Source organism: Pelodiscus sinensis, chromosome 30 (genome assembly GCF_052426305.1).
Source record: "Pelodiscus sinensis isolate ZL-2025 chromosome 30, ASM5242630v1, whole genome shotgun sequence".
Classification (NCBI taxonomy): Eukaryota; Metazoa; Chordata; order Testudines; family Trionychidae; genus Pelodiscus; species Pelodiscus sinensis.
The window spans coordinates 13,453,211-13,472,345 of NC_143081.1; the positions used below are offsets into that span (position 1 = coordinate 13,453,211).

The window sequence follows — 19,135 nt, forward strand, 5'->3', positions numbered from 1 at the left end:
CGTGTCACTCCCAGGTGACAGATCCGTTGGGGCATCTCTCAGTCTTCCCTAGACTGCCCGTTGCGAAGGGATCCTGTATCCTAGCAGCTGAAATCTGAGGTGTAATAAGCTCTTCCTATAAACTCTGGGGCGTCTGTCAGCCTGTTGGCTGCCCTCCGCGATGGGACCCCGGTCCTAGCAGTACAGGCACTGACGTTAAACCTTTTCTTGGTACACACACACACACACACACACACACACACACACACACTGTCCTGAGCGTCGGCTGACATTGCTCTTCTCTGGACCCTCTCCAATTTCACCACATCTTTCTTGAAATACGGTGCCCGGAACCAGAGGCCTGCCCAGTGCTCCCTCTTGAGGAGACTGAGGCTTGGCCCAGGCCTCCCAGTGTGGCTGCCCTGGAGAACCTGCCTGAACCCCAACCCCCACCTGAATCCTGGGACCGTGCGAGCTCACCGGACCTGCAAGGCCCACCAGCTGAGCTGGACCCTGAGGACCAACAAGACCAAGGACCAGCCTGAGGCCAAGGACCAGCCAGGCCACCGCTGCCTGCTGTTGTCAGCACACTCGCTGAAGCCACTGGACTTGGAAGTGGCTGAGGCCTGGGTAGGACCGCCAGGACCCTGGCTAGAGGAGACCACCCTGGACTCCCCATGAGACCTGTGTGTGTTTGCTGCCATGCCTGGAACCAGGCCTGGGCTTCCTAAACTGCTAGACTAGTGTGCTGCCCCGCCCTGGCCTAGGGCCAGGGTTCTCTGAATTGGTTAATTATTGCCACCCTGCCTGAATCAAGGCCTGAGTCTGCGAACTAACTGTGCTCGTTGCCAGCCCTGAGCCAGGGCTAGGCCCTTATACTGACTCGGTTTGTTTACTGCCCGCCCTGTACCAGGGTGAGGGCTCCTGAACTATTGGCCTCTCGCCCCGACCTGAAGCAAGGCCGGGGGTTGAACAATTTGCTTCTCACCCTGACCTGAAGCAAGGTCGGGTTAACGAACTGCTGACTTGGGAACTATTTTAAGTGTTTGTGCTGTGAGGCGGACTGGCTGCCCACTGACCCAGAGACGTAGGTACCCCTCCAGGAGACCTACCCGACTTATAGGGTGAATAAAGAAAAGTTATTTACTTGTTCCCATAATAGAAGAACTAGAGGACACCACATGAAATTAACGGGTAGCAGGTTTAAAACTAATCAAAGAAAGTTCTCTTTCACACAGCGCATAGTCAACCTGTGGAACTCCTTGCCAGAGGAGGCAGTGAAGGCCAGGACTATAACACAATTTAAAAAAGAGCTAGATAAGTTCATGGAGGTTAGGTCCATACACACACACATGCACACCCTGCCCAATGTGGTCTCCACTCCAGCCGCAGAGCTCCAAGTGCACCCTGGCCAACCCATAGCGGGGACTCTGACATCCTGAGGGCCACACACGCTGGGCTGGGATAAACAAGGGCCAGGTACACACCAGTGGGACAAGTTTCCTTTAGTTCTGGGAGCTTGGTGAATGGGTTTTATTCACTTTCCGTCTGTTAAGCCCTGTTTCTTGAATTCAGGGGTGGGGAACCTAGGGCCAGGCACCTATTGTGGTGGGACCTGGCCCAAGCTGGACCTGCACCAGGTCCCCCATAATCCCTGAGGTTTTATCTCTAAGCGGCCGGGGCTTGGGAGAAGGGGAGCAATTGTGGAAGCAGGAGGTGCTGGAAAAAGGACAGAATTTGGGGGAAGGGTGTGGGCACCCCCACACACAACCATGCCTGCAAGGACACCAGGCGCACACATCCCACAGTCCGAATTGTGGAACTTCTCTGGCCACAGATGTCCCATGGGCTGTGAGTTTGAGACCCCTGATGTCACCCTATATTGGTAGCATTTCATATCAGACTTTCTATGGCTTTGGCTAGTGTCGGTCTCAGTCTAACAACCTGGGTTTCTCTCTTTTAAATATTGGTGCCTTCATTTTGGTTTGTTTTCGCCATTCCTCTGGGACTTCCCCAGGACTTTTAAACCTATCCGGGGACGAGATTCCCCATTCTACAGATCTATGAGTATTGAACTTCAATAGACTTTACAGAGACTGCGCTCAGGTCTGGCCAAGCCCTGACTTGGTGTTTCAGTTGATCATAATTACCTTTACAACAGTCAATACAATCATTTGCATTAGTTCTGTTCCCGATAATTTTAGGCATCGATGTTGTTAGCACTTGCGTTAAAAAGCCGCTAAGATTCTACTGTATGTTCATTTATGCCGTGGCTGTTTCATCTAAAATGCTATTTGAAGTATAACAACATACATATGGGTACATTTTATTACCTTAGATCAGTGGTCTCCAACCTTTTTACACCCAAGATCACGTTTTAAATGACAGACCGAGCCAAGATCTACCGCTCCGCCCCTCTGTCCTTCGGGGATTGTCCGTGGATTATTGAAAATTAAAAGTCTTGTTTAGAAAGTGACGAGTCACAGTGCATAACCAGCATTGCTCCAGATTTGCATGTGCAAGTTTTTTAGATAGTAGGAATGAGTATTCATCACCCATGCAAAGTTTTATAGAGTTAGTCGCAGATGGGGACTGGCCCTCATTTTTTCGATATCTGGGGTAGGCTCTCTGTAGGCAGTTAAGGAAGAACACGGGCTACTTCCCTGACTGTGTCCTTTATCGGCAGTCCTGCTCACAAGTCTTCCAAATTTTCAACTATATTAATAACCTTCAGGAATGTGTTCATCCCTGTGACTCACACATGGCTTGCAAATGACTTCACGTCGTACCAAATGCCTTTCTCAAGGCTTCCTTCACTTCTTTGTTTCTTAATGTGTAAATGAAAGGGTTTAATAGCGGCGTGACAACCGTGCTAAAGATGTTGATCGTTTTATTGGCATCCAGTGAGTTCTGCGCAGAAGGCTTGACATACAGAAAAGTGATTGAGCCGTACCAGAGCGTCACGACGGTGAGGTGGGCGGAGCATGTAGAAAAGGCTTTTTGCCGGCCTTGGGCTGAGGGGATGCTCATGATTGTGTAAATGATATAGAAGTAGGAGATGAGGGTTATCGCGCATGAGACCACAACAACAACAATTGAGACGATGAACGTGACCAACTCAACGAGACGCGTGTCCGTACATGACAGCACGATCCAGGAATCTATGTCGCATACAAAATGGTTGATGACGTTGGGGCCACAGAAAGACAGCCTGGATAGTAGAGAAGCCAGCACAGAGAGAGCCAGGAACCCACCCAGCCAAGAGGCCAGGGCCAACTGAGCAGAGAAGATGCTGCTCATGAGGGCGCTGTAACGCAAGGGGTGGCATATGGCCAGATAGCGGTCGTAGGCCATGACGGCCAGGAGGAAACATTCTGTAGAGCCCAAAGAGAGGAAAAAGAACAACTGCAGGAGGCAGGCAGTGAAGGAGATGGTTTGGCTTGTGCCCAGCATGACGCCGATAGCTTTGGGGACACAGGTGGTGGTGAAACAGATCTCCAGGAAGGAGAGATTGCAGAGAAAGAAGTACATGGGTGTGTGCAATGGTGGGTGAGTCCACACTAACATTATGATGGACACATTCCCAAGGATGGTTAGGCTGTACATCACAGCAAACAGCACAGCGAGGGACATCCGGAAATGCCAAGCGCCGGGAAAGCCCAGTAAGAGGAACTCCTGCACGCTGGTCTGGTTTCCTCTTTCTCCACTTGCCAGGAGGTCCATCTGGGAAGATGGGAGAGAATGCTAGAGGCAGGCAGTTAAAATGCTGAGCTCACCTGGAGATGCTGCACAGTTTTGAATGTTCAACCACCCCCTTGTAACACCTTGTCCTGTTGTTTGGACTAGCACTGGCCATGTCTGGGTGATGTGCCAATTTGTGGCCATTTGTGGTGCGACGCTAATGTGGAGTAGGTGACCACGTGTGCACTTGTATTGCTCACTAAACTGTTCCCATTTGTATACTCCTGATCCAAAATACCGTGCATTGACATCACGATACACACTTAAGTTCTGTTTACATGGCACATGTCTTTTGGCAGTATGTCTGGTCCATACACAGCTCACTCCCAAAGCATGGTTTTAAATAATTATATAGATGGTGTGGCACTTCTCCGTGAAAACGTGCCTGATCCTCGTGGGTATGTACCCAAGTAGGTACCAGACATTGCTTTCTACTCCCCTAAGTCATGCCTCTCCCATGCACAATCCTAGAACACTAGAACTAGAAGGGACCTCGAGAGGTCATCAAGTCCAGTCCCCTGCCCCCAAGGCAGAACCAAACTGACAGTGCTAGGGTCAGTGCTGCTTACCAGCTGGGAGGTATTAGGTAGCAGGTTTAACACAAACATAATGAAGTATAACTTCACACAACTCACAGCCAACCTGTGGAACTCCTTGCCAGAGGAGATAGTGAAAACCAGAAATTTAACAGGGTTCAAAAAAGAGCTAAATAAATTCATGGAGGTTAGGTCCATCAATGACTATTATCCGGGATGGGCAGGACTGGACTCCCTTAACTTCTGTGTGTCAGAAGCTGGGAATGGGTGACAGGGGAGGGATCACGTCATGATTTCCTGTTTTGTTCACTCCCTCTGGTGAAGTCTGCACATTGCCAAAGCCTTTCACTGCCATACATATTTGCAAACCACAGCATGGATGCAGCCTCATCTTTGCAAATCTGTTCCCCGGGAGCCTAATTGTCACTGAAAGTCTGTTATTTAGGGTCTTCACCCACTGAGGTGCTCCTGAAAATGTCCCATTCTTTGTTGTTCAAAGATGAGCGATCCTCAACCCCAGATTCCTGAATCTCCCCTCTATTCATGCTACAATCGCTCCTAGAGAGCTCACCTCAGATCAGGGATCCATCAGGAATACCGTAGAACCAGAGTAAAATAAAGACCTGGCCCTAAAGAGAGATTAGGTCGAACATTTCTCCTCTAGCTCCCTTTGTCGACAGAAGGATGCAAATCAAGCACATTGAAATTGCTAATGAATACGGGATTTAAATATCCCGTGCCTCATTAGCATAAACATGGCTGCCACTTTTTTCGAAACGGAGTTTAAAAAAAAACAAACCGGCAGTCTAGATGCGGATTTGTCAAAAATAAACCCTTTTTTGACAGATCCTGTAAACCTCATTTTTTCAAGAATACAGGATCTGTCTAAAAAGGCTTTATTTTCAACAGATCTGCATCTAGACCGCCATTTTTTTTTTCAAAAAAACTCCGTATTGAAAAAAAGCAGTGGCCATTTTTATGCTAATGAAATTTGGGATATTTAAATACCGGCTTCATTAGCAATTTTGATGTGCCTAATCTACATCTCTCTGTCGACAGAGAGGTGTAGTCTAGTCACACCCTTTGAGAAGGAAATCCAGGCTTATCAAGTAAAGGAACAAAATTCACAGGAAGAGTTTGCTTTGCATCACCAATGAAACCAAGTTGTTTCATTTTCACGTTTTCAGCTTATTCTTTTCTCTTCTTTGCTGCCCATCATCCATGACCCCAGGGGGAATATATATATATATGGAGATATACCTATCTCAGGCTATGTCTAGACTGCAAGCCTCTTTCGAAAGAGAGCGTCTAGACTGCACGTTGAACTTTCGAAAAAGCGGCTTGCTTTTTTGAAAGAAAGCATCCAGTGAGTCTGGATGCTCTCTTTCGAAGAAGCCCTATTTACATTGAAGAACTCCTTCTTTCGAAAGAGGAACTTTCGAAAGAAGGCGTTCTTCCTCGTGAAATGAGGTTTACCGCCATCGAAAGAAAAGCCGTGTTCTTTCGATTTAATTTCGAAAGAACGCGGCTGCAGTCTAGACGCAGGTGAGGTTTTTTCGAAAAAAGGCTACTTTTTTCGAAAAAACCCCTGAGTCTGGACACAGCCTCATAGACCTGGAAGGGAACTTGAGAGGTCATCGAGTCCAGTCCCCTGTCCTCATGGCAGGACCAAGTACCATGTTATAGCAAAGATGAAATCTGGTATAGCTACATGAGGCTTAAGTCAACACACAGACCACTACTCAGGATTCTATGTCAGAAAAAACCTGATGGACAATGAAGCTTCAGAAGGGTAGCCGAGTTAGTTTGTAACAGGAAAAACATTAAAAAACCAGCAAATAGTCTTTAAGGTGCTACTAGACTAACTAAGCATATAAATGAGATCAAGAGCTATTGTGGGCACAACTCACTTCTTCAGATGACTGGAGTATTAGAAGTCTAGATCCAAGAATAAATAACGGACAGGGGAGGGGAAAAAAGAGAGAAAAGAAGAAAAAAGAGAGTGAGTAAATTGTTCAAGTTACAAGAGGCTGATAAGAACATTTAGCACCTCCATTGTTTGGGTGGTTGGTTGAATCTTTAGGATGTGAAAGGTAGTGTGGGAGCCGTTCATTCCGTTTGCATAAGAATTAAACTTGTAAATGAAATTAAGTTCCAGCCCTCTCCTGTGTAGTGGCTTGTAGAATTGGCCTGAACAACAGGGTGTCTTGGAGAACAATTTCACCTGCCCGGGCAGGTAAAATTGTTCTCCAACAGGTTTCTGTTTTTTACCTTTTTGAATATCTGATTTGTCCATTAATTCCGTCCCGTAGAGACTGTCCAGTTTGGCCAATATACAAAGCAGTGGGGCATTACTGGCATAGATCGCATTAGTGGCTGTGCAGTTAAATGAGCCCGATTTTTTTTCTTCTTCTCCTTTTCTCTCTCCTTCCCCCCCCCCCCCCTTTCTTTCTTTCTTCTTGGATCTGGACTTTTAATGCTCCAGTCATCTGAAGAAGTGGGTTGTCCATCTCTAAGGTGCTACCAGATTATTCTAGTTGTTTTTTAATTTTTTCATGATGGATAATAGCTGCAACAGAACAAGAAGTAGGATGTTGACGGGGGCAGCAGAGCTAGGAATCCATCCAACCAAGAGACAGGGGCTGGTCACAGAAGATACTGTTCATGAGACCTGTAACAGAATGGGTGACCCATGGGCTGACAGTGGTCATAGGCCATGGCAGCCAGAAGGAACCAACCTTATCAAGAGGAGACTGAAGAGACAACGGAGGGATGCAGATAGGGAAGTGTAGTAATAAGAGGACCTGATAATGGAGGTCTGGTGTGAGGCCTAAGGCCTGAACAACAATCAATGCTTTGCTACCATAAAGCAAAGCTAAGTTGTGAGCAAAGGCAGGTCCTGCTCATGGACACTTGCCAAGGACAGGGCTGCTGATATTACAGAAACACACACACCTAGGAGGTACTAGGCACAGGCCATGCACGTAAATATCCCAGGAGGATGATAACAGAACCTCTCGCTGCAGAAACAGCTCGGTACCAGCACACTCCTCATAGATAACTGGGACATACCGACCCAGGTTCAGTTCACGGTTGGGACAACACCATGACGGATAGGGATGTTTTGATGGAACCACCATGTACCAAGTAATGGGAGGTATCTAAGTACGTCAGGGGCTGTCAACCAAATACATTTAAGGATGGAACCTTGATACGTAAGAAGTGATGTGTGACTTGTTTGTCTCTGTGTATAAAGGTGTATCTGAGAGAGGCTGTCCAGTTGAGGGGATAGCAGAAACTCCTGGCCGCTAACTAAGCTGAGTCCATTGCCAGGGCTTGCGTATGTGCTCGTGTAAACTGTTGACGTCTGGTCTAGATACTCAGGATGCTAAAGACCGTAAGTCATTTGACAATAAACCTGGTTCCAGCGCCTTCGCATCTGGTCTGATTTGTGGTCATTGGGGGCTCTTAGAAGTCTGCGGTGTTGGCTACCTGTGCAGAGCCTGCACAGCATTCGGAAAGAGCACACACATGACACGCAGCCGAATGGATATCAACACCGAAGGGAGCAGAACAGATGCCAGAGCACCACACTGGTGGTGGTGTCTGATAAGAGGAAGAAGTTTTGGCTTCTCCCAAGCATGAAACCAAGACCGTTGGAGACACCTACTGGGGTGTACCACTTGGCTGATGAATGGTGGTCTCCACCATTCTGTCTTTTGATGACAGCATTTTTGAGAGGTCTCCTGTTCTTTCCATCCCACACCAAAACCCAATGTGAAACACTTTGATTATATCTCACATGAAATTCTTGTTTTGCCACCCGTCGTTTTCTTAGGCTCTTTAGAAAACTTCTCCCAACTCTTCGGGAACAAGAAATCAAGATTAGGAATTAGACACTATGTTTAAGATTTACTGTGTTGGCTACGTCTACACTGGCATGATTTTCCGAAAATGCTTTTAACTTTTCCGTTAAAAGCATTTTCGGAAAATCGCGTCTAGATTAGCAGGACGCTTTTCTGCAAAAGCACTTTTTGCGGAAAAGCGTCCGTGGCCAATCTAGAGGCGGTTTTCTGCAAAAAAGCCCCGATCGCCATTTTCGCAATCGGGGCTTTTTTGCGGAAAACAGTCCTGTGCTGTTTACACTGGCCCTCTTGCGCAAATGATTTGCGCAAGAGGGCTTTTGCCCGACCGGGAGCAGCACAATATTTCCACAAGGACACTGAATTTCCGCAAGAACACTGACGATCTCATGTAAGATCGTCAAACGGCCAGTGTAGACGGCTGGCAAGTTTTTCCACAAAATCAAATGATTTTGCGGAAAAACTTGCCAGTCTAGACACAGCCTGTGTGTCTCTTCTGGCTGAACCTTAAGGTCACAGCTAGGGCCTGGAGCCCTTTATGCCCGAAGCAACACACACATAGCCTAGAAGATCACCCCTCTTCTAAAAGGCTTACACCTGAAAAGACAAGCGTGCTAAAAGACAAACAACAAAGAAAGCTTCCCAGAAGTACAGGAAAATTACTTTTCAATTTCCCTTACACATAATAACAACCTGTTTCCCCTGGGCTCAAACCCTTAGAGATCCACAACAGTCGTTTAACAAATTTGAAATAATGCACCAAACATCGCCTGGTACCCAATGCTTCCAAAAGCACCTAGAACTCACACTGATATTCTATGTACTTCTACCATGTCACAAACAGCTGAGTATAACACACCAGAGCTGCGATTCTCCTGTCTGTGTCCTCTGCGCTGATTCTATATATTTCCTGTTTGTCTCAGTGAAATTACTATACCAGTAAATTTCACGAGTGAATGCCTTTGATGTGCCTGACACTTTTCTGTCAACACATTTGATGGAAACTGTCTTTTCAATGAAATTGAGGGGTTTGCTTTTTGGAAATGAATAAATAAATTCATGCCGGGGTTTTCATCAACAATCACATCGGCAAGAACAAGAAGTTTCTGGGGACTCGAGAAAAAAACTGATTGAAACTCTAACTTTTTATTTCACTGAAAACTTACTCAGTGGGGTCGCTGTGTTAATCAGTACCTGCAAAATCAATTGTAAAAACTCATTGTAAAAATTTCTGGATTTTATTGCTTGGATAAAAACCTGAAAAAATGCTGGTTTAGACAAATTCAAAACACACAACCAGTTTTGTATGCAGTGTACAAAATACACAATTTCCTTTTGTTCGCCCTAATCTTTATAGTACAGGCAGTCTCCAGGTTACATGGATCCGACTTACATCGGATCCCTACTTACAAACGGGGTGAGGCAGCCCCACACTAGCTGCTTCCCCCCAGCAGACCAGGGAGACGCGGAGCTAGCGCCCCCCCCCAGCAGACCAGGGAGACGCGGAGCGGCTTTTCTCAGCAGACACCTCAGCTTGAGAATAAAGGACTGAGGGAAGTGAGGTGTGGGAGAATAAAACTGAGCTCTGGAGAAATGTTTGGCTAGAGTTTCCCCTACAATATATACCAGTTCTGACTTGCATACAAATTCAACTTAAGAACAAACCTACAGTCCCTATCTTGTACGTAACCCGGGGACTTCCTGTACATTACAAATATGAGCGGAAACTCTTTCATTCTTTCCATACTGGTGTGGGGACAAATATTTTGAATGTAGCTCACAGGTAGCTCACATTACCAGGGAAGGAAAAGCTATTTTCAACATATTTACTTTAAACTAAGATTCCAGGATAGACGGCTCTGACTAGTGGTACTCACTTACCGTGTCTTCTCACGAGCTTGTTAATACCAACCACTTTTAATCACAATGGGTTTCACTCTGAATAACGCACTGTAGTCTTGGCTGCTGAAAAATGATGCATCATAAAGTGGTTTATCTTGGTTGCTCCTCACTTACATTTATAGCCAATATAGGAATATTTTGCATTCAGTTCGAGTTTCCATTAAGGTAATTTTACATCTCTGTAGCAGTATAAAGGGACTTTAAAATTTTAATCCCCCAGTTGACTGCTGGAGTGGTGTGAAGCGTTGTTCATAGAAATTAGAATCTGCCTCTGTAAAACCAAACGACGAGGGCAAATTCTATAGATATTGTCACTGTTTAGAATCCATTTCCAGCATCACCCAAGTAGCTTTACCCCCTACTTACCTTGTTAATGAACCACAGCTCAAGTCGGCTGAATAAGGAGGTTTGTTTTGTACTCCACCCACCCTTCCAAACACCTTAGAGATAAGATCCCCCCAGAATTTCAGATTTCCCTTGGGTGTTTAAAAAACTCTGGGAAATCAGGCTGCTCTCCTGAGATAGGTGCTGCATTAGACCTGTTTTGCCAAACCCTGTGTACGGAGGGGGCAGTTTGGTGTGTTAGTTAAGCTTCCTGCCTCGGTTTCCCCAAGTTGTGAATGCCAAAATGTGATGCCTTCCCTTTGCTAGACATAGACCAAAAGATGGTCAGACAACGCCACAACAATGAAGTTTCTCATTCCTATAAAAACAAGGAAATAGGCCTCATATTTTGACCATCTATATGGCATCTAATTAATTCCCTATGGGTATGTCTACACTACCCCGCTAGTTCGAACTAGCGGGGTAATGTATGCATACCGCACTTGCTAATGAAGCCCGGGATTTGAATTTCCCGGGCTTCATTAGCATAAGCGGGGAGCCGCCATTTTTAAATCCCCGCTGCTTCGAACCCCGTGTAGCGCGGCTACACGGGGCTCGAACTAGGTAGTTCGGACTAGGGTCCTATTCCGAACTACCGGTACTCCTCGTGAAACGCTTATGCTAATGAATAACTTTCCGGAATAAGTGGCCCAGTGTAGACACAGCCTAGAAGCTTCCAACTAGTTTAAGGGGGGGTGGGTTGATTTGCTTGGGTGAATATTCTAAGACGCGACGGACCTTGCTGGTGTTGCATGTCTCTTTGCGGTCAGACAACGAACCGAGGCCGTTGGGTTCGAGTCCCCGACAACAAGCACTATGTGGGTACTGCTGTTGTAGGTGGCAGAGGTGCCCTGGTGTGTGTGGGGGGCTGCCCGTGGGTGAGGGCTGTTCTAGGGGTCTGTGCCTCCTTATGGGGCTTGGTGCTGCCTGCTGTTCACTGGCTACTTTTGCCCTCTCCCCCACATATCGCCTTCCCCACCTCCTCATGGGAAATGAAGCTGTTGTCAGGAACCAGACCAGGCCTACCTGAGTCTGCTGATGAGAATAACCTGGTGGCCAGTTTTCTTTCAAGCCACCAAGTCCCTCTCTGTCTCTTGCCTTGAATCCTACAGGCTGGCCTGACAGCCAGTTTTCCGATGGAAGTCCTCAAGAGGTCAACAGAAATCACCTTGCCCCCTGCCCTGAGCCCCTCTGAAGTGCTCTCCCTGAATCCTGAAATCTGCTGGGAGAGAATCCATGCCATGCATGGGCTATTGTTAGAAGACATCAACTTATAGGATACAGTGGGGTGGACCTGGTGGCCAGTTTGCTTTTGGCCCAGGAAGTCATGATGCGGTAATTGGCTCGGAGGATGTGGGAAAGTCAGTGGATGTGATGTATCTTGATTTTAGCAAAGCTTTTGATATGGTCTCCCAGCAAGTTATGGATTGGATAAATGGACGGTAAGGTGGATAGAAAGCTGGTTAGACTGTCAGGCCCAATTGGTAGTGATCAACGGCTCGGATGTCTGGTTGGTGGTCGGTTTCAAGCGGGATGCCCCAAAGATTTGGTTTTGGGCTAGTTTTGTTCAACATCTTTATTAATGATGTGGATGAGGGTATGGATTGCACCCTCAGCAAGTTTGTGGAAAACACTAAGCTAGGGCAAGAGAAAGATGTGATGGAGAGCAGGTATAGGGTCCAGAGTGACCTAGACAAATTAGAGGATTGGGCCAAAAGAAATCTGATGAGGTTCAATAAGGACAAGTGCAGAGACCTGTCCTTGAGACAGCTAGACCATCCCCAGCCTGTACCAGTGCTTGGGATTCTTCTAAGTAGCAGTTCGGCAGAAAAGGACCTGGGGATTACAGTGGATGAGAGGCTGCGTCTGAGTCAACAGGGTGGCCTTCTAGACAAGAAGGCTAATGGCATATTGGGCTGCACTACGAGGAGAATTCCAAGGAGATCTAGAGCAGAACAAGGAGCAATGGGCTCAAGTTGCAGTGGGGGAGGTCTAGGTTGTACACTAGGAAAAACGATTTCCCTAGGAGGATGGGGAAGCACTGGGATGGGTTCCCCAGGGAGAGGGTGGAATCTCCATCCCTAGAGGTGTTTAAATCCCATCTTGACAAAGCCCTGGCTGGGATGGTTGAGTTGGGTTGGTCCTGTTTTGGGCAGGGGCTGGATTCCATGATTCCTGAAGTCTCTGCCCACCCTGGGATTCTATGAATCTATTCTAAGATTTGACCATCTTATCAACTTGTGAAATTCCCACTAGGTACATATCTACCTATCTTCAGACATCTGAATATCTTTACATACCTGATCTCTGGTTCGTTATGCTTCTGTATATTTCACCACTTTATGGCTTGTCGATATTTTGATGTTGTTTCTTAATTTGGGCCAACTGCATACGGCCAGAATTGTAAAGGTATTGACACACCTGATGGGGGTATAAGAAGTAGAGGAGCCCCTCTCCGGAACAGATGTGAGCGGATTTTACATTCATAGGTGCTTTTTGAGAATTCCAGGAGGCGTGTAAATCTCTTTACAAATCTGTCCTTTTGTCTTGTACAGAAGGGCACAGTGGGGACTATGGAATTGTGACAGTCGCGTCGTGATCCATCAGCAAGTCAGCAGAGACACAGAACCAAGGTTTTCTAATTCCCATGACTTGTCTCTAACCGAGGGCACCATCCTTACTCAGCCAGGGGCTGGCACATTGTGGAGAAAATCATAAAATTCTGTTGAGACCGAATCCCAAAGGCCCATCTGAGGAATATAAATTAGGCTTATTGGTAAGATTGTTAAGTTGCCGTCCATACACAAACAGGTAAGGGGAAAGGCAGCGGGAGAGGACAAAATGCTCACGGAGCGAGATTCGAATCGGTACAGAAATCTGTGCCATAGGTAGGAGGATGTTTCTGAAACCTTTATATGTTGGATTTAAAATCGGAAGGAATCTATGGTAGCCCCATTTGCAATGCATTTTTGTCTTTGGAATCCAAGAAATGTACATGTTAAAGCAACAAGATGCGGTGTAAAGGACTGGGTCTCTCCTGACAGATTCTGTGTGCACACGCTAATAAGCCCGGTCCTCCAGATGATGAGTGTGGGCGTGGGCATGAGTGTGAGAAAGAAAGAAGAGAGAGAGAGAGAGAGAGCAGCCAAGAAATATTGATAAATACTTTTCTATACTTTGAAATGTGATCTATGGGGCCATATCTAAAAGGGTGTCATGAGGAGGAGGGAGAATACTTCTTCATCTTGGCCTCTGGGGATAGAACAAGAAGCAATGGGCTTAAACTGCAGCAAGGGAGGTTTAGGTTGGACGTTAGGAAAAAGTTCCTACCTGTCAGGGTGGTCAAACACTGGAATAAATTGCCCAGGGAGGTTGTGGAATCTCCATCTCTGGAGATATTTAAGAGCAGGTTAGATAAATGTCCATCAGGGATGGTCTAGACAGTATTTGGTCCTGCCATGAGGGCAGGGGACTGGACTCGATGACCTCTCGAGGTCCCTTCCAGTCCTAGTGTTCTATGATATCTGGTTGGAAGGAAAAGATTTCACATGTGCAGCAATTGGTCCGTCTGTAACATATTTCCACTGTATCTCTCACAATTTTTTCTCTGTTTCTGTCTTTCATTTCACTTTTGCAACTCTTGCATGCATGGAGGTGGGGGGGGAGATATTTGCAGATTTTGGTGCTGCTATTGAGTGAGTCAGCACGAAACAAATGTAAACATGGAGTGGCCATTGCGGTTAGAAGTAGGCTGAGGTTTTCACTGCCCAAAGCACCACACGGCTGCCCACCCCTCACTCATTTCCATGGGAACTGATTTCTCTAAGGACTAGCTAGTTGAAGGTATTTAAGCACCAAGAGACACATTTAGAAACATTTATACAACTACAAATAACAGATTCTAATCTATGCTAGGTACACAGCTCCTGTGAACAATCTCATTGGGCACCTAAAAGCCTTTCTGAATTTGCCCCTTAGGTAGCTTTGACTATCTCAGCGGTGGCTTGCTCCAGGAGATGGGTGATAAGGAGTCGGTGATTGTCTTAACTCCGTCACTGACTTGCTGTGTGAAATTCACATAACTGTGCCTCAGTTTCCCTGTCTCTAAATAAATGAGCTAACACTGCTCAGTTCTAGAACACTAGACATGAAGGGGACCTAGAGAGGTCATCAAGTCCAGTCCTCTACCCTCACAGCAGGACCAAACACCATCTAGATCACCCTGATAGATGTCTGCCCAACCTTCTCAAAGTAGATTTCGAGAGTCAGTAGGAACCAGGGCTATGTCTAGACTGCAGGCTTCTTTCGAAAGAGCCTCTTTCGAAAGATCGCGTCTAGACTGCAGGCGGATCTTTCGAAAGAGAAATCCGCTTTTTCGAAAGAGAGCACCCAGCGAGTCTGGATGCTCTCTTTCGAAGACGGCCTCTTTACATTGAAGAACGCCTTCCTTCGAAAGAGGAACTTTCAAAGGAAGGCGTTCTTCCTCGTGAAACGAGGTTTACCGCTATCGAAAGAAAAGCCGCGTTCTTTCGAAATAATTTCGAAAGAACGCGGCTTGAGTCTGGACGCAGGGGAAGTTTTTTCGGGAAAAGGCTACTTTTCCCGAAAAAACCCCTGAGTCTGGACACGGCCTAAGCTCCTACAGTCCTCAAAATAACACCAAGATCTGTATTTTTCTCTGGAGAGGGATTTTCAAAGGGGGGTGGTGGGGTTGAAGCAAAGACACAATCAACCAATTCTCCTCCCAACTGAGTTTAAAAAAGAGGGAACTACAAACCAGATCTAATATCCCTGGTTTTGAAGTGGAAATAGTGATCCAGCCCCTGTTGGTAAAAAGCTTTGAGATCTACTCATGAAAAGCTAGGCACAAAAGCCGGAGATTGTAATGAATGAGTATCTGCACATTAGTATGCCCGGGACACCAATGTATATAAAATTCCCATTCCAGTCTCTCTGAGATGTTCCTATGCAATGAATCGGTTTGGCAATATTTTATTTATACTTTTGATGAGTGATACGATACTTTAAAAAATGAAAAGGCGTGCTGCAAATTATAATTTATTTAAATTTACATAGTTGCACAAAATTAGGACGTCGGGGAGACTGGCAGACAAACGACAGCCGACTCTGAGATTCAAACGAATAGCTCTACCAACCATTTAAACATGTAAATTGTGAACATCACACATAAAACCATAGAAACTAAATATCCTTATTTCAACAGCTCATCCAGAGTCCTCGGGGAATTCTGCAATTTAACTAGAGCTGCAAATACAAAAATTGCCACCGAGATAAAGTCATGTGGACTTTACTAATCATTGGAAATATAAATCCCTGGACATTAACTCCAACAAATTCTCAAGCAGCATTTTTCTTACTTTCCCTGTCTGCATGCTTTAGTGTTATGAAAGGAAATTTCCATGCATGTGCCTGTCGCTAGTGAAATTCTCCTTTGACAAGTTGGCAGATGACACCAATAAGCTAGGGAGAGAGGTAGATACGCTGGAGGGCAGGGATAGGGTCCAGAGTGACCTAGACACATTGGAGGACTGGGTCAAAAGAAATCTGATGAAGTTCATCAAGGACAAGTGCAGAGTCCTGCCGTAGGGACCAAAGCATCTAAGCATCGTTACAGGCTGGGGACCGACTGTCTAAGTAACAATTCAGCAGAAATGGCCCTGGGGATTACAGTGGATGAGAAGCTGGAGATGAGTCAATAGGATGCCCTGGTAGCCAAGAAGCCTAATGGCATATTAGGTTGCATTAGGAGGAGCATTGCCAGCTGATCTAGGGAAGTGATTTAACTAACTCCATGAATCTCTTGTGTGACCAGGAGAACTCAAGAGCGGGCGATGGAAAATCGATTCCGTGTGCTCCTTTTCATGCCCTAAGTGCTGGATTTCCTGGCGGCTGCTACTTCCACACAGAAAGGAGTGTTCCTTTCCCCAGATTCCTTCTCATTCGGGAAATGAGTAGGTAACGCAGGATTCAGCACAAACTATCACTTGCTCGTTCAGAGGTTCCTAAAATTGGTGGGAAATCGATTTGGTCACGTTGCTGGGTGGAATAAAGTTTCAACCACAGCTCAAGGCCACATATTAAAAGGGATTGCGGTATCTAGTGAGAATGCTAAATGGTTGAAACCCTCTCAAATCCTCTCCTATTTCATCAGGATGTTAAAGAGAGGAGACAAAAATGAGGCACTTTTACAGCAGTAGATCCAGATAACTGACATCCAAGAGTGTTAAAAATGTAGGATGAAGAATTCACTGGACATTTACCATTGATTTTCATGTGTCTTGGAACCTCAGGGGGATTCCAGAGATCTGAAGAGATCTGATGGGTCAGTTTTTAAAATGAGTAGATTAGAGGGCCAATGGTTCTGTAGATTTGTCAAGCTGATATAGATTCCAGGCAAGATAAAAGAGTGTCCAATAAGGGATTTAGTTACTAAAGTAATACAGTGAATGTAATTGAATGGGAGCTGATGGTAAATGGACTCTGTCAAAGTCACTAGGTGAAAACGTCTCCTCTGATGGCCAACAATCCATGTAACAAATTTGCCCCTGAGTCGTAATCTCTTGTCTCTTGACAGATGGAGCCCGGGACTGGAGTAGAGAAGGAAAATCAATCCAGCGCACAAGAGTTTATTCTCCTGGGATTCCCCGGCAATCAGCATTTGCAGATCTCCCTCTCTGTGGTGTTTACCATGATGTACATCTTGGCTGTCACGGGAAACCTGGCCATAATAGCTTTAGTCATGGCCCACCCTCACCTCCAAACGCCCATGTACATCTTCCTTTCCAACCTCTCCTTCCTGGAGATCTGGTACACCACAGCGTGTGTGCCTAAGGCCATTGCCGTTTTCCCGGGGAAAAGCAGAACTATCTCGTTTGTTGGTTGCATCCTGCAGATGTACGTCATTTTCTCCCTGGGCTGCACGGAATTTTTCCTCTTGTCTGTCATGGCCTATGACCGTTGTCTGGCCATTTGCTACCCGTTGCATTATAGCACCCTCATGAGCAGCACCAAGTCCGGTCAGCTGGCTTTTTTATGCTGGGTGTCTGGTTTCCTTTTTATGATAATCCACAATTCTCTGGTTGCGAGGTTGTCCTTCTGCAGCTCTAACGTCATCAATAATTTCTTCTGCGGAGCCGATTCCTTGATCTTTCTCTCCTGCTCAGACACATCTGTGGTTAAGTGGGTCAGTATCACCATGGGAATCATCGTCATCCTGGGATCATGTTTGACAACCCTGGTCTCCTACATTTTCATCATCTCCACCATCCTGAAGATCCCATCAGCCCAAGGCCGGCAAAAGGCCTTTTCCACCTGCTCTGCCCATCTCATTGTTGTGGTTATGTGGTATGGCTCCACCATCTTCCTGTACGTCAGAGTTTCCAGACAGAGCTCTTTGGACATACATAAGTTTGTCAACACTCTGAACACTATCGTAACGCCGCTGTTAAACCCTTTCATCTACACTCTGAGAAATAAAGAAGTGAAGGAGGCTTTATGGAATGTGTTGAGGAGGACATAAATTTGGTTGCAAATGGTTTTCATTTTCCTGGATTGCATTATCAGCCTGTTCCCATTGGAGAGAACCCACCAGAGACCTAATTGTGCCTTAAGCAAACAGCATCTTTAACGTCACTTCACTATTTACCGCTTTCTCCAGATAGTTTATAAATAGGTTAAATGGTGCTAGCCGAAGCTGGAGTTGGTACGTCGCCATGAAATTCTACTGGCTTGATTTAAGGTGATAAATGTAGCTATACATACATTTTATGCTGTAAAATTGTATGTGGGATGAAAAATGAATAATATAGTGAAATCTTAGTGGCTTTTGCAACAAGTGCTAACAACATCAATGACTCAAAATTATCAGAAACTGATGCTAATAGTTGTATTAGCTGTTGAAAATGTAATTATGATCAACTGAAATAGGAGGCCAGGACTCAGCCAGGCCTGAGCGCAGTGTCAGTAAAGTCTGTTGAAGTTCAACATTCGTAGCTCTGCAGAGGAATGGAGAGAACAAACCACAGAGATGCCACCAATATTTAAAAGAGAGAATCCCGGGTTGTTAGACTGAGACTGACGCTGGCCAAGGCTGTGGAAGGACTGATACAAAATGTTACCAATAACAGGTGACATCAGGGGTCTCAAACTCACAGCCCACAGGCCATCTGTGGCCAGAGAAGCTCCACAATTCAGATTGTAGTGCTTCGTGCACCTGGTGTCCTTGCAGCTATGGTTGTGCGTGTGTGCAGGGGCGTGTCCACACCCTTCCCCCAAATTCTGTCCTTGTTCCAGCCCCATGCTTCCTCTTCCCACCCTCACTCCTCCCTCTTCCACAACTGCTCCCCTTCTCCCAAGACCCGGTCACTTAGGGATACAGCCTCGGGGATTATAGGGACTTGGTGCAGGGTGGCAACATTGGCCAGATCCCATGACACTACTGTGCTGGCAGGCATCTTAGTGAAATGGAATGACCAGGATGGCCTGGAGGAGTGTAGCTTTTCTAAGGAGGCCTTTTGACAGGCCTGCTCTGCACACACCTCCCCTGGGCCAGAGGGATGTGCTGACAGCAGCACGGAGCAAGCTGCTGGGAGCCAATTTAGCCTCACGGTTCTACTGGGGGTGTTTTAAATCACTCGGGGGCAGCAGGCAGGGACAGGTACAAAGAGATCCCTGAGTGAGGAGGTGAAAGTAGAAGCAAATCCAGCAGTT

General features: G+C 46.2%; 2 protein-coding genes across 2 annotated transcripts; one reads left to right on the forward strand and one right to left on the reverse strand.

Annotated features, from left to right (window-relative positions):
• Window positions 1-2,757: 2,757 nt before the first annotated feature.
• Window positions 2,758-3,702, reverse strand: LOC102445622 (olfactory receptor 6F1-like). Its single transcript, XM_006135639.3, has one exon. It carries the CDS (start codon window positions 3,700-3,702, stop codon window positions 2,758-2,760), a length of 945 nt encoding a protein of 314 aa, XP_006135701.3.
• Window positions 3,703-17,000: 13,298 nt separating this feature from the next.
• Window positions 17,001-17,967, forward strand: LOC102446086 (olfactory receptor 6F1-like). The gene has a single exon (XM_006135641.4). The coding sequence runs from the start codon at window positions 17,001-17,003 to the stop codon at window positions 17,943-17,945; it is 945 nt and encodes a 314-aa protein (XP_006135703.3). The 3' UTR covers window positions 17,946-17,967.
• The last annotated feature ends 1,168 nt before the right edge of the window (window positions 17,968-19,135 follow it).

Bases quoted from the DNA above. Each gene is read 5' to 3' on its own strand.
- LOC102445622 (XM_006135639.3), bottom strand. From the start codon at position 3,702: ATGGACCTCCTGGCAAGTGGAGAAAGAGGAAACCAGACCAGCGTGCAG.
- LOC102446086 (XM_006135641.4), top strand. From the start codon at position 17,001: ATGGAGCCCGGGACTGGAGTAGAGAAGGAAAATCAATCCAGCGCACAA.